The following is a 15,648-nucleotide window of genomic DNA, read 5'->3' as shown; positions in this document are numbered from 1 at the left end:
AATCCAAACTACAGAGAAACTGAAAGTCACAAAGAATATTGAACAATGTATTGAAATATAAAATGCTTAAAATAGGGACGAGTTTAAGTAAAATATGATGTAACCACTAGACAGAATAATACACAGCTATTAAAATCATTAAGTAAAAAAGAATAAGTCTATTTAGCAACACTAAACTATTTGGTTCTCTATTTTCTCTATGCTATTTTCTGCAATGTGATTATTAAAAGGGGGGAAAAACTTCTGTGTTTACATTTTCAGATTCCTAAACCAATCTTTTTACTATTCTACAATTTTCCCACTTGTGGATATTATATTTACTTTTAAAAATAGTGCCTAGAAAGTTTAAAAATTCTATATCTACTTAAGAATTTCTTTTATTTGGGGCATAGTTAATCCCCAATAAATGGTTATTAGTTAACTAATTTATGAAAAATTAAAGATTGACTGTCTTTGGTAGTTTATGGCTTCTAGTAAGTTATACATTTAGAAAAGCTTTCCATATAATTTGTATAGAAACATTAATAAATTTGTCACTTCTAAGAACAGGATTTTTCATTATCTGTCTGAACAACATCATTTAGCTAAGTAAGAGTTTTAGAAAACAGACCTATACATTTCTCCACAATCTCCCCCTCCATGGTGCTGACTAGGGATGAAATTAAAAGTCATATAGATACTAATGGGAAGTCACCTTTTCTTATTGCCCAAGAGGTAAGGATTTAATGCCAGGAAATCCAGTTATTATAGAAAAATAAAGGCCCTGGAGAATTTTTTAGTTATACTTTTGCCCTATATCTCAAATTTCACCTCTAGGAAATGTCCAACTGATATGATACATTTACCCTCATTTCTATGGCCTATAATTTGAATAAATAAAATGTTATGAATAAACCTGTAATCAAATGTTCACAGCAGCTTTATTCATAACAGCCAAAAACAGAAACAACCCAAACGTCCTTCAATGAGTGAACTGTTAAAAAAAACAAAATGAAACAAAACTGTGGTACATCCTTGTACCACATGTACTACTCAGCAATAAAAAGAAAAGAAGTATTAAAATATGCAACAACCTGGATGGACTACAAGGGAATTATGCTGAGTTGGAAAAAAAAGCCAACCCAAAAAGTACACCCTATGTGATTCCACATACATAACATTCTTAAAATGACAAAATTATAGAGATGGAGACCAGATTATGGGTGGCCAGAAGCTGGAGGGGTTGAGGTGGGAGGAAGGTGGTTGGGGACTTAAAAGAGTAGCTTTAAGGACCCTTGGTAGTCACAGGGATCAACACATGTTAGTGAATTAAAACACACACACAAATGAGGGCATGTAAAAGTAACAGAATCTAAATAAGATTGATAGATTGTATCAATGTCAATTTCTAAGTTGTACTATTATACTATAGTTATACAAGATGTTACCACTGGGGTGAACTGGATAAAGGGTATATACTACAGTGTGAATCTACAATAAGCTCAAATGAAAACTAAAAAAAAAATTATGTAAAAATATTTGCCCTAAGAGTTGGAATAGGGCTTCCCTGGTGGCGCAGTGGTTGAGAATCTGCCTGCCAATGCAGGGGACACAGGTTCAAGCCCTGGTCTGGGAAGATCCCACATGCCACGGAGTAACTAAGCCCGTGAGCCACAATTACTGAGCCTGCGCGTCTGGAGCCTGTGCTCCGCAACAAGAGAGGCCACGACAGTGAGAGGCCCGCGCACCGCGATGAAGAGTGGCCCCCACTTGCCGCAACTAGAGAAAGCCCTCGCACAGAAACGAAGACCCAACACAACCAAAAATAAATAAATAAATAAATAAGATTTAAAAAAAAAAAGAGTTGGAATACTGTTAAAATACAAATTATTATAATAAAGGGAAACATTTTTTCACTGTTAAAAACTGGTGTGATCTTTTGATTTTTAAAAAAATCTTTTCCATCTGTCAAGTTCGTAGCTGGAGAAGCTTCCTTCTTTTTCAGGTAATGATGACAAACTCACAAGACCTTTAAAGTACTTAGTAAAGCATCAAATCATTCTTGAAGAATTAAGAAAAGAACTTGTGACCCTACTAGGCCAAAGACTAGAGTCAGCAGTTTTTCACTCTCTTTTACCCTTCCCAAAGTGTGTGAAAATTTACTTGCTGTTAGATTTTCTTGTTTTTTAATTTTGGCCGACTCTAAAACTCAGGTCTGCCTTTAGAAGTGAAAAGTGCACCCAAGATGAAATGGATTATTGCCATAAACCATTTTAAGAAAAGAAACAATGAGATAGAAAATCCTTATAAACTTCAAAAGAAAATTCTTGGGAAATATGTAAAGACTACTCTTTTATCTTGTAAGCATTCAACACCTGTGAGGCATTTGTTCTGTCATGCAGATCAGCCCTGAAACAGGTTTATGTGTGTATGTGTATGTATGTGTGTTTAAATTTTAGCATTTGCCATTCATCAAGTCAATTAGGCATCCACAATTAGAACCCCTATAAAGTGTGCTTTAATCCTGCTCCACACCCATCGGAAGGAATGAGGCTATACAACAATGCAGCTCCTGTATGAACAGGTAGTCTGTTCAAAAAAGTATTTAGGATTGTAACACTGGCAACCTGAGACACCTAATGAGGAAACAGCGCTCAAAAGACCAAAAGCGCTGCACTACAATTAACCTTATAACGTGTATGTGAATTTTGAAAGAAATGAAACAATTAAGGGCCCATGTGTGTAGTCACATAATACAAGAAACAACTTTAAATAAGAATTCAGAAATAAGCCAAGAATTCAATTTGTGATAATCAAAATAAAAATCATTGCTATGTTAATTTTTACTCATTCTTGTTCGCTACCCAGAACAAACCATATATGTATGTACTGTCACTGTACAACAAGTTATTTATGATTCTGAATTATAAATTGTAAGCCTAATAACACTTTTCTTGATAAATAGTGGCTTTATATATAGCTCAAATAATTAAGCTTCTACCAAAAACACAACTACTAGTATTTCTGTAACTGCCAAATCAATTATTTCAACTCCAAAGTAAAGACACTTGCCTTTATGAGATGCAGCCATATTTAAGGTGTGCTTAGTTTACTCTTAAGATTTAATTATCTCAAAATGGGTAAATTAATTTTTTGTGGATATTATCGAATTTATGTTAACACAAATGGAAAATAACATGTGAGAGTTAATGATAGTACTCTTTTTTTTATTGACAATATAGTTGATATTGTTACAGGTGTACAATATAGTGATTCCCAATTTTTAAAGGTTACACTCCATTTATAGTTGTTACAAAATATTGGCTATATTTCCCGTGTTGTATATATCCTTTTTTTTTTTTTTTTTGGCCGCACTGTGCAGCATGTGGGATCTCAGTTCCCGGACAAGGGATCGAACCCAAGCCCCATGCAATGGGAGTGTGGAGTCTTAACCACTGGATTGCTGGGGAAGTCCCTATCCTTGTAGCTTATTTTATACCTAATAGTTTATACCTCCTAATCTCCTACCTATATTGCCCCCCACTTCCCTTTCCCCACTGATAACCACTAGTTTGTTCTCTGTATCTGAGTCTGAGTGAGTCTGCTTCTTTTTTGTTATATTTACTAGTTTGTTGTATTTTTTTAGATTCCACATATAAGTGACATCATACAGTATTTGTCTTTCTCTATTTCACTTGGCATAATACCCTCTACGTCCACCCATGTTACTGCAAATGGCAAAATTTCTTTTTTTATGGCTGAGTAGTAGTCCATTCTTTTTTTTTTTTTAAATGGCTGAGTACATATACACACCACATCTTTATCCATTCATCTGTTGATGAACACTTAGGTTGCTTCCATATCTTGGCAATTGCAAATAATGCTGCTATGAACATTGAGGTGCATGTATCTTTTCGAATTAGTGTTTTTGTTTTTTTTCGGATATATACCCAGGAGTACAATGGCTGGATCATATATGGCAGTTCTATTTTCAGTTTTTTAAGCAACCTTCATACTTTTTTCCACAGAGGCTGCAACAATTTATATTCCCACCAACAGTGTATGACGGTTCCCTTTTCTTCACATCCTCGCCAACATTTCTTATTTGTGTTCTTTTTGATGATATCCATTCTGACAGGTGTGAGGTGATATCTCATTGTGGTTTTGATTTGCATTTTCCTGATGACTAGCCTTTCTTAATGAGTAGGACACTGATGTTATGGACCAAAATTACTTGCAACTCCTTTCATTGCTAATTTGTGTAGTCTTAATATGAATGTTATCTTTTTGGAATTTTTGATGAAACATCTAAGAAAATAAATGGAGCAATCCAAAACTGAATCAAAAAATATTTATCCTGTCATATTAGAGCCTCTTTACTTTCCGTTTCTTCAATGGGGCTCCAACTCTGTCCTCAAAAATCTGCCTAGTTTTCTATGAAATTGATTACCTTATTTACCAGATATAGAAAATACTACTAGATGAGATGTTGATGGTAAACCATAGCATGGACAAAAACCATTTATTAAAATGGTGACATTCTGAAAAATATTCTAAATTCCATCTTATTACCTGTGCTTTTTAATAATAAACCTGATACTGAAAGGGATTTTAAAAGCAAAAAAAAAAAAAATTGTATCCAAACAAGTTCAGATGCATTTAAGTTCTTATGCGTATCTAAGAAAAATTATGTAACTCAAGTACTACCTTCGTATCTTTTCTTTTCCTTTTTTTTTTTTTTTTTTTAACCTGTCATGAAGTTTTAAAAGCAATGACTGAATTTTGATTCCTATATATACTTCAAAACCTGCAAAGTCTGGACAAGTCCATGTTTGACGTCTTTCAAATAGTCTCTTATACTGGTTTCTCCAAGTGGATCCTCTACTTAAAAAAAAAAAAAAAAATTAAGTACCCTTTAGGCATGTCTTTGATGCTATCACAGAGTCACAGGATCTAATTTTATATGGAACTATCTGGAACACATTGACAAGGGACTGTCAAAAAAGTTTTCCTTTCAACAAATTTGCCTGGGCCCAACCAAAATGTTTTTAAATAACATACTAATTTTTAAAAAATAATGCGCGATCACTTAAAACTGAAGAATCTGTAAGTGATTTTGAAATTGGTAAAAGTAGCCTGATCAATATATTATAATATGCCAGAAGTTATCTTATCTCATCAGCTCAAACATATATCCAATACCTACCATTCATAAAGCACATATATATTAATCAAAACCATCAACACAACTGCTGTATTCCTCCCTTAAAGTTTTTCCATGTATATAAACTAATGCTCCTGAGAGTGTGATGGCTACTAAGAGTATGGCCACGAGGAGTACACACTTTAAAAAAAAATTATCCATTATGTAATATTTGTGAGTCTTATATGTTCTATAATCTGATGAATGGCATGTTGTTCTTATCAAACAATATGTTATTTATTTTCTTGATGCTTCCTCATCATAGAGGTCTCCTGAAGACCCTGAAACACCAATGAACATGAGGAAGAAAGCTGCCAAATACTTTATCCCTGTTAAATTAGGAGCCTAAAAAATAAAACTGTCCCAGTTTTAAATGGGTATGCCTAAAAATTCTAAAATGAAGATTATGAAAAACAAGCAGTTTGGTTAAGTAATGAAATAACCACAAAAATAAGTCACATAGGGCTTCCCTGGTGGCGCAGTGGTTGAGGACCTGCCTGCCAATCCAGGGGACACAGGTTCGAGCCCTGGTCTGGGAGGATCCCACATGCCGCAGAGCGACTAGGCCCGTGAGCCACAATTGCTGAGCCTGCGCGTCTGGAGCCTGTGCTCCGCAACAAGAGAGGCCGCGATAGTGAGAGGCCCGTGCACTGCGATGAACAGTAGCCCCCACTTGCCACAACTAGAGAAAGCCCTCGCACAGAAACGAAGACCCAACACAGCCATAAATAAATAAATAAATAAATTAGGGCTTCCCTGGTGGCGCAGTGGTTGAGAATCTGCCTGCCAATGCAGGGGACATGGGTTCGAGCCCTGGTCTGGGAGGATCCCACATGCCACGGAGCAACTAAGCCCGTGAGCCACAACTACTGAGCCTGCGCGTCTGGAGCCTGTGCTCCGCAACAAGAGAGGCCGCGATAGTGAGAGGCCCGCGCACTGCGATGAAGAGTGGCCCCCACTTGCCGCAACTGGAGAAAGCCCTTGCACAGAAACGAAGACCCAACACAGCCAAAAATAAATAAATAAATTTATAAAAAATAAATAAATAAATAAATTAATAAATTAATTTAAAAAAATCCTAATGTGATAAAAAAAATAAGTCACATATAAAACAGTATGTACACTGAACACAACAATACAATAATCTACATGCATTTCTTTTAAAACTAGGAAAGAATAAACAAATGCTATTCCTATAAAATGGTGATTTATTTTTCTTTTCTCAACTTTCTACAGTATCATCTAAAAATGAAAATTTAAAGTAAATAGGTAGTAAAGCATTTCAGGGTTTTAGAGATATAAAATTTTGAGATTTTCATATATTATGGGATTTTAAAAACTTATGTTCAAGAAAATGTTTCATTGATGCAGCTGAACTATGCAATTCATTCAGATACCATTTACTAATTTCTTACTATGTGCCAAGCACTTTTACCTATGGAAATGCAGGTAGAAAGATGAGTAAGATAGGGACTCTGCATAATAAAATTTTAATGATCTATTCCTATTAGTAAACTTACATGCTGGGGTCACAGTATTATAAACCAAGAGGAAGATATGGCTTCTCTTCAACAGAAGTTGGGAGATGTTATTATTCCTTTGCAGTTTTAAAAGTGCACGTAGCTGATTACATTGTTATTATCAGTGTAGCCATTATACAAGACAGAATATCTTGTATCTGGATTATTTTTGCTATCATTTCATTATATAACTATACTGTATAAATATTTTCCTAAAGAGAATGAATACAATGCCCCCAAAACCTACTGTGTCTTCTTCACTGTTGTATTCTCAGCAACTGCTACCATTCCCAGCATATAATTCAATAACTGCTCACTGAATGAAAAGCAAGTGAATTCTAAAACTCAGAATACTTCCTCAATGTTTCACACTACATTTTCTGGGGGAAAACAGTGTAGTCAAATGAAGAGCAGAATTAATGTAAAATACTCCTATTTGTCCCTGAACATATGACCACAAGCACAGTCACTTAAAAATCAGATCTTTATCACTAACAACAAATTTGAATTTCTAAACTTTCAAATATTTGAAGTGAACTAATCTGCCTCAGATGTAAACAGCTCCTATCAATTGATAGGGAAAAGGCCAACTACCAAAGAATAATCAGGTATATAAACAGTTCTTGAGAAAGAAATACAAATCACCCTCAAGCATAAGCAAAGATGCTTAACCTCATTCATAAGGGAAATATAAACTAAAACTACACTGAAAATAATCAATAGATATATTAATCAAACACAACATGGAGAATTCTTCTAGATACAGATGGGAACAAACCAACTATAAAAAGACATTTCAGATAACTGGGGAAATTTGAACACAATCATCTAATAGGTATAAGATGACATTAAAGAATTTGTTTTGTTAGTGCAATAATGGCATTTTTTTGTTAAAAAAGACTACTGGAATATATTGAAGTATTTATAGATGAAATTATGTCAGAAAGTTCAAAATAACTGAGTGGAAGAGGGATAAAGATGCAAATGCAACATAAGTAAAACAAGGTTGGCTGTGTACTGATAATGGTTGAAGCTGAGTGATGGGTAAATAGGAGTTCATTATGCTATTCTCTTTACTTTTATAAATGTATAATATTTCCTAAAATTAAAAAGTCTTAAACTTTAAATTTAAAAAAATGGAAGAATACACACACAAAAGATAATAAAAGTGGTTACCTGTTTGTGTGTGGGGAGAAGAGGGTAAATTTTTGCTGTTTATTTTGTGTTTTCACAATTTTAGAAAAAAAAGTTTAAATTAAAAAAAAAAATGGATAAAACAATAATAACTCCATTGACACCTGGATTTCTAACCGAACACTAATGTACCCTGACTGCATCAGCAATCCTAATATGCTGAAAGAGAGCTTTAATGGTAACATGCATCAGAATAATCTACCAAAGAATGAGCATAATAGAGCAGTAACAGATGCAAGTGAAGTAGTAGATGTAGTTGAACTCCAACCTTTCATAATAAAATTAAAGAGTTTCTAATATTTTTCTCAGCTAAGAATTCAAAAACTACAATTAAGAAATAGACACTTGGGCTTCCCTGGTGGCGCAGTGGTTGAGAATCTGCCTGCCAATGCAGGGGACACGGGTTCGAGCCCTGGTCTGGGAGGATCCCACATGCCGCGGAGCAACTAGGCCCGTGAGCCACAATTACTGAGCCTGCGCATCTGGAGCCTGTGCTCCGCAACAAGAGAGGCCGCGATAGTGAGAGGCCCGCGCACTGCGATGAAGAGTGGCCCCCACTTGCCGCAACTAGAGAAAGCCCTCGCACAGAAACGAAAACCCAACACAGCCATAAATAAATAAATAATTCCCATTTTTAAAAAAAAAAAAAAAAAAGAAAGAAATAGACACTTTCAGCAAAGTTGTAGGACACAAAGCAACACACAAAAATTAGTGGCGTTTCTTTACATTAACCACGTGCACTCTGAAGAGGAAATTAAGAAAATCCCATTTACAATAGCATCCAAGAGCAGCCAATACAAAATAAGGAATAAGCTTAACCAAGGAGATGAAAGACTTGTATGATGAAAACTACAAAACATCACTGAAAGAAATTTAAAAAAGGAAAGACATCTTATGTTCATGGACTGGAAGACTTAATATTGTTAAGATGTCAACATTACTCAAAGTGATCTACAGATGCAATGCAATCTCTATTGAAATCCCAACGATGTTTTTTTGCAGAAATAGGAAAATATGTCCTAAAATTCATATGAAATCTCAAGGGACTCCGAATAGCCAAGACAATCTTGAAAAAGAACAAAGTTGGAAGTCACATATTTCCTGATTTCAAAACTTAATAAAAAGCTACAATAATCAAAACAATATGGTACTGGCATAAAGACAAACATACAGACCAATTAGAATAGAGCCTTGGCCCCCTTCTCAAAAAAATGGTTTTTGAGAAGGGTGCCAAGACCATTCAATGGGGAAAGGACAGTCTTTTCAACAAATGGTGCTGGAAAACTAGATATCCACAGCAAAAGAATGAAGTTATACCCTTACCTTACACCATATACGAAATTCACCTCATAATGGATCAAGGACCTAAACATAAGATCTAAAACTATAAAACTCTTAAGAAGAAAACACAAGGCAAAACTTAATGGCAACGGATCTGGCAATGATTTCTTGGATATAATACCAAAAATACAGACAACAAAAGAAAAAAGTAGATAAATTAGACTATATCAATATTAAAAACTTCTATGCATCAAAGGACACAATTAACAGAGTGAAGAAGCAACTCACAGAATGGGAGAAAATACTTGCAAACCATATATCAGGTAAGAGATTAATATCCAGAATATACAAAGAACTTCAACCACAACAAAAACCAATATGATTAAAAAACAGGCAAAGAACTTGAATAGACATTTCTCCAAAGATACACAAATGGCCAATAAGCACATGAAAAGCTAACATCACTAATCATTAGGGAAATGAAAACAGTATGAAGGCTCCTTAAACAACTAAAAAGAGTTACCATATGATCCTGCAATCCCACTCCTGGGCATATATCAGGAGAAAACCCTTATTTGAAAAGATACATGCACCTCAATGTTCATAGCAGCACTGTTTACAATAGCCAAGACATGGAAGCACCTAATGTCCATTGACGGATGAATGGATAAAGAAGATGTGGCACATATATACAATGGAATATTACTCAGCCATAAAAAGAATGAAATAATGCCATTTGCAACAACACGGATGGACCTAGAGATTATCATACTAAGTGAAGTAAGCCAGACAAAGACAAATATGATATCACTTACATGTAGAATCCAAAAAAAATGATACAAATGAACTTATTTACAAAACAGAAAGAGACTCACAGACACAGAAACCAAACTTATGATTACCAAAGGGGACTGGGGGGGCGGGGGTGGGGGAGATAAATTAGGAGTTTGGGATTAACATATACACACTACTATATATAAAATGGGTAAACAACAAGGACCTACTATACAGCACAGGGAACTATATTCAACATCTTGTATAACCTATAATGGAAAAGAATCTGAAAAAGAATATATATATGTATATATATGTGTAACTGAATCACTTTGCTGTACACTTGAAACCAACACAACATTGTAAATTAACTATACTTCAATTTTAAAAAAAGAGAAAGCTATTCAACTGAGGGGAAAAGAAAAAACTATAAAGCACTGTAGTATTAACCTATGGTTGCAGTAGGTAATCAAGAAACAAATGTAAGATGAAGCATTTCCCACACATGGGGGAAATGTATTACATGAAAGTCACAGAATTAGATAGGTATATTAAGGCTTACTATCAAACCTTGAGTTTAGCTTTAATAGTTTAGCTTTTAATAGTACATTTTAACACAATCATATATAACATTTATATACTCAACCTAACCGCAACAGCTCAATTCTCTGTATGCTCATTGCATTTCATATAAACCTTTTAGCTCTTAGTTCACTATACTGTTAATTATCTGTTCACATGACTCTCTCTCTACCAGACTGCAGGCTCTTTGAAGGCAAACTGCCATTTACTTTTGGGTCTCAGGGCTTGGTGGCAAACCTAAGCACTGAGACACAAATTCTGAAGGTTTGTCGAATGACTTAGGTAGTATTTTTATGTCAATAAACAATCCTGCAAATAATTTTACAGAAGATAATTAAGTTTAGAGGTTATGTAACTTGCTGAGATCACAGAGCAAGTACATAAATGAAATTAGAATTCAAATCCAGATCTTCGGTCAACAATTTCTATGCCCCTTCCACCACACCATACATATTACCAAAAGTAACTACAAGCTGTGCAAGAGCTACATTCTGTGGTAGTTGCCTGTAGTCAAAAAGCAACAACTCAACCATAAAAATGAATCTCCCAAAATTGGAATAGTAAAGGTCCCTTAAAAATGAGATCTTTGAACTGTCATAAAAATTAGTTACTACTATTCTAGTCTCAGCAGAATACTGCTACCAAGTATTTCAGAAAAAAATTACCTTGTACTTCTTTATCATGATACTCCTTTAGTTTTGTCCAAAGATCCTTAAAGTCATTAGATACATCTGTAGAACTAGGGCTTCCACAACTGCTTCCCGAGACGTTCATCTTACTTAATATGCTCACACTTCTACTGCCTAATGTTTTCTGACCTTTTCTGTTACATTATACAGGTCTGAAGTTGTCTTTGGCCAGTTCAAATACCTGAAACAACAGATTGCAACATAAGTGAATTCTGCATTTATCTTTGTGTAATTTGAAATCAGTATGACTTCAAGCCCAGGCAGCTGATCTCAAGTTTTCCTTATTTACCTATGATCAATCACTTCAGAATTTGAGGGGGTGGAAGTGAGGAAAAAAGATGAGTATGGTGAGAAAAGCCCCAATTTCAGTTATCTGGCCTTAAGTTAAGCTACACTTTCAGGCAAATTTTTTCTTATTCCACCTATGAGGAAGTAATTACCTACATTATGTTAAGTTGAAAGGATTATGATATAGAGAGGTTTGTAATCATTCATTGTCAGTATTGTTTCCACATTCTAAAAGAATGTATTGCTTTTTTAACTGTTGAGTTGATATGGAATACAACAATATATTGAACCAAAAACTGGAAAACACTCTGAAATATTCTTGACTTAATAAGCATTCACATCTAGACACACAGACACACACACTGTAAAAGAGCAAGAAAGATGATTGACATAACACGAGTATCTGAACAGCTTTCTCATAACAATGAAATCAGTGAGCAAGATACAGACACAGCCAAGATCTATGAATACAGAAACATCTAAAAACAAGGCAAATATGGGTGAAGCTATTTTGTGTCTCTCAGAATAAAGGTGAATGATTAAGTTTATTATTTGTGTAGCCCCTGAAGGAAGCAACAGGCTATTAAGTTCAAGTGGATTAATAAATATTTTAATATGTGTTCTTAAACTGAAACCATTAACTAGCTACTACTAAAAAAATAAAATAAAATGATTAACAAGTCTACTAACCCTCACATCCGGGTTCTTACTCAATGCCTTACCATTGCTAACAAGTGCCCAAACGGATTTAAGTGTCTTTTACTAACCATTTCCTGAGGTCTCTGATGAAGAGGCTAAGATAAGCAACGGCATGTCTAAAGGGAGCAATATTATGTGCAGAGCCACTTGGTAAACTATAAAGCACTACAGAAATAAAAATACATTTATTAAGCTTTTCAAAAATTGTGATTATACTTTTTTTAAAGATAATCAGTGAAAATTGAACAAGTACTAGATTTTACATAATACTAGGAAATTATTTTTAATTTCTAAAGAGGCTTGTATTCAACTATGTATTAACTCTAAAAGATAAATCAATGGGTCTATACTACTGTCAATAAAAGCCACCATTTATTAAGTGGAGTGTGCTGTTTTACATTCCCTTTTAATTTAATCTTCACAATTGTATAAAACAGCTACTACTGATATTATTAATTTCATTTTAGAGTTGAAGAAAACAGGCTTAAGAGACTAAGTGACTCGCCCAAGGTCACATCACTAGGACACGGCTACTACGGCCACGTCCCCGCTGCAACTCAAGTTGTGATGCCAATGAACTCCAAAATACTTCTAAGAAGCAAAAAAAAAAAACAAAAAAAAGTTAACTATTTGTATTAATCAAAAAGTTCAAAACAAAGTTTTAGTTACTTTAATGAACAATTTAAAATTGTATATTTTAGTATTAAATAGTTTAAAACCAATAGTGTAAAATAAGCTTCCTTTAATAAATATATCTACCTTCAGGGGTAATAAAAAGGTTAAATGTTTTTTTCCCCCCACATAACAATTTATCAATACTAAGCTGTTCAGATACTCGTGTTATGCCAATCATCTTTCTTGCTCTTTTACAGTGTGTGCGTCTGTGTGTCTAGATGCTTATTAAGTCAAGAATATTTCAGAGTGTTTTCCAGTTTTTGATTCAATATATTGTATTCCACATCAACTCAAAAGTTAAAACCCTTTCCAATCTATTTTGCATGCTTAGCACTTTTTGTTGGCATTTCTTTTGATATTGAACCGTTATTCGCTGCACGAATAATTTCTCAAAAATGTGCATCTCGCCTCTCAAGTTGCATCCTGGGCTCAACAGTCTGCAAAAATTTAACACATTTCAATGCTTCCTGTTGCAGTGTAAACCATAAACCACCACAATGAAGGTGCTCAAGAGAAGATTTCTTTCCTGTCACACCACACACATTCTTAGGTGAGGCAAGAGCCGCTCCTCAGTTCACACAAGGGCCCTGGACAAACTGAATAGGGACTCTGACTGCTGCTCTTACGAGCAGAGCAGAGGTCCAGTGGCTCCCATCCCAAGACCCTTAGGCGTCAGCCTCCTCCCGCGCCGCGAAGGGCTGGCGGTCCGCGCTCGCCAAAGCGCTCCCCCAGCAAACCGCACGACCGGCGCCGGAAGCCCGCGCGGCGACCCCGGGCGCAGGTCGGCGCATGCGCGTGGCGGGCCCGGCGCCAGCAGGCAAGTTTTCAGCTGGTGCGAAGACTAGGGAACAGCACTGAGTGCTGGCTCGTCCGCAATCCGGTCTACCTCCCGCGGAGTTTAGGCCGGCTGCAGCCGACTCCTCAGATTCAGCCCCAGAGCCATACAGCCATCCCCACCCCGGGTCCAAACGCCTTCGGTCAGCCGGCAGCTCCAGACCGGAAATAGCCCGCTAGGACCCAGCGCTTTGGGTCGGGGAAAGAGATTCCTTCTACTCACGGCAAGATTGCCTCGAGATTCTCGAAATCCCCAGCAGGAATGCGAGCACGCTCTGGAGCGGGGAAGAGACGGCCGTTCGCTTTTCTGCTTGTTCCCTCACTAATCTGCCAAACCGCCAGCAGCCAAGCCGCCCCCTCGGGGCAGCCCGCGCTTTCCAGCGCTGGGGGAGGGCCCGAGGGCCGCCGGCTCCGCTCGCCCCGCCCGGACCTCGCGCGACGTCACGCAACGTCGCGTGGGAGTTCCCGCGACGTCACGCCTCTTCCTCCTCCTCCCGCCGCGGAGCGAGGTGGTGCCCCTCACGACCGCTGCGGAGGAGCTGGGTCGGCTTTGAGTCCCACCGCGTTGGGCGGTGACTGGAGAGTGGAGCTCCTCTTTTGAGCCGTCAGAAGAGGCTCCGAGAGCTGGCGGGCACCACCGCGTTTTTGAGAGGGCCTGGAGAAAGCTCACGCTGTTCTGTCTGCGGAGCTTTACGTTCTCCTAAGAAGTGATCAGTGTGTCTGACTTAAGCCCGTTTCTGGGAAAGCACGTAGGAGCGGCCTGTACCAGATGGAAAGTAAAAGTTAACTGAGGAGGGAAGGGATACAGATCAATCTAACGTAGCTTTCCGGCTGGTAGCTCTTACCTACAGTTTAGTGATGCGACCTGACGGGACTGGGTGGCGAGGCCGCGTAGCAAAATGAACGATGTATATTTTGCACAGGTTAAAGAAAGTTTCTGACGAACCTGAAATGAGACGGAATCAGAAGTGACGCATTATTTATTGGAACAACATGCTGTTAGGTAATTTTTTTAAGTCAACGTTTTATGTGGCTGTTCGTTTATAAACATTCAAATTGTTAGTATATTTTCCTATTTATATTTCCTATTTAAAAGAAGCGTTTTAGCGTTAGAAATTCTAAATATATGAAGTTGAAGAAAATAAACAGAATAGACAGTATCATAATATTTTTTAAACCAGTTCAGTACTTTTCTTTAATACTTATAAGACCTGGGAGGAAGACAGAGGATATTATAAACTTTAAAAAGTAGAGTTGTATTTGGGAAATCATAGATATAAAATGTGTAAAATAATTTTCTCGTTCATTCCCGGTCTTAAGGGATGAGTATCACAGCTTACTCCTTGCGAGTGGACATAACAGGATGTTTCTGTACCATCCTAGCAATGCTGTAGGAACGTTGGCATCTTTAAAAAAGAGAGCTGATGAACTTTCATTACCCTGTTAAAGTATCATTCACTTCCAAATTTTATCTTGTTTTAGTCTTTTCTATCAGATCCTCTTATAGCACTATGTGCTATGTACCTTCCTATCTGACACTTATTGCAGTTTTCATTATTTATTTAATTAATTCTGTCTCCTCACCTAGACTCTTAAGTTTCTTAAGGTCAAAACCATGTCTTGTTCACCTTTTTATCACCAGAAACTAACCCAGTGCTTGCCAGAGAGTCAGTCTCCGTGTAAAATGAATGAATTGGGCGTTCCTTTAGGGATTCATCTCTTTCATTTCAGCGGAGAATATCTTTGAATCCATTCTAAATTCTTAGATTCTCTTTATGGGATTTTATGATAATCACTTTAACGGTGGAAACAGTAGGCATACTTGTAGATATCTGCCTCCAGTAAGGAGCCTTAAGACCTACATATAAATTATGAAGTCCTATGAGAAAACTTCTATGAGAAAACTTCTTTAACAGAGAAGCAGATATTT

General features: G+C 36.5%; 1 protein-coding gene across 5 annotated transcripts in view; it reads right to left on the bottom strand.

The window, feature by feature from the left end:
- Nucleotides 1-15,648, bottom strand: part of RBBP8 (RB binding protein 8, endonuclease) — a 98,477-nt gene that overhangs the window by 69,284 nt on the left and 13,545 nt on the right. For 2 of the 5 annotated variants that reach the window (XM_059894000.1, XM_059893997.1), the window contains exons 2-4: nucleotides 14,564-14,664; nucleotides 13,942-14,478; nucleotides 11,199-11,403 (exon numbers count right to left, since the gene is read on the bottom strand). In XM_059894000.1, coding sequence (XP_059749983.1) covers nucleotides 11,199-11,307 — 109 coding nt within the window. In that variant the 5' untranslated portion in view covers nucleotides 11,308-11,403; nucleotides 13,942-14,478; nucleotides 14,564-14,664. The remainder of the gene's footprint in view (nucleotides 1-11,198; nucleotides 11,404-13,941; nucleotides 14,479-14,563; nucleotides 14,665-15,648) is intronic. The other 3 variants (XM_059893998.1, XM_059893999.1, XM_059894001.1) reach the window with 3 other exon arrangements.

The sequence above is a fragment of the Balaenoptera ricei genome, chromosome 14 (assembly GCF_028023285.1).
Source record: "Balaenoptera ricei isolate mBalRic1 chromosome 14, mBalRic1.hap2, whole genome shotgun sequence".
In the NCBI taxonomy this organism is placed as follows: Eukaryota; Metazoa; Chordata; class Mammalia; order Artiodactyla; family Balaenopteridae; genus Balaenoptera; species Balaenoptera ricei.
Note: the sequence above shows the minus strand (reverse complement) of the source record. Positions and strands in the feature narration are given on the sequence as shown.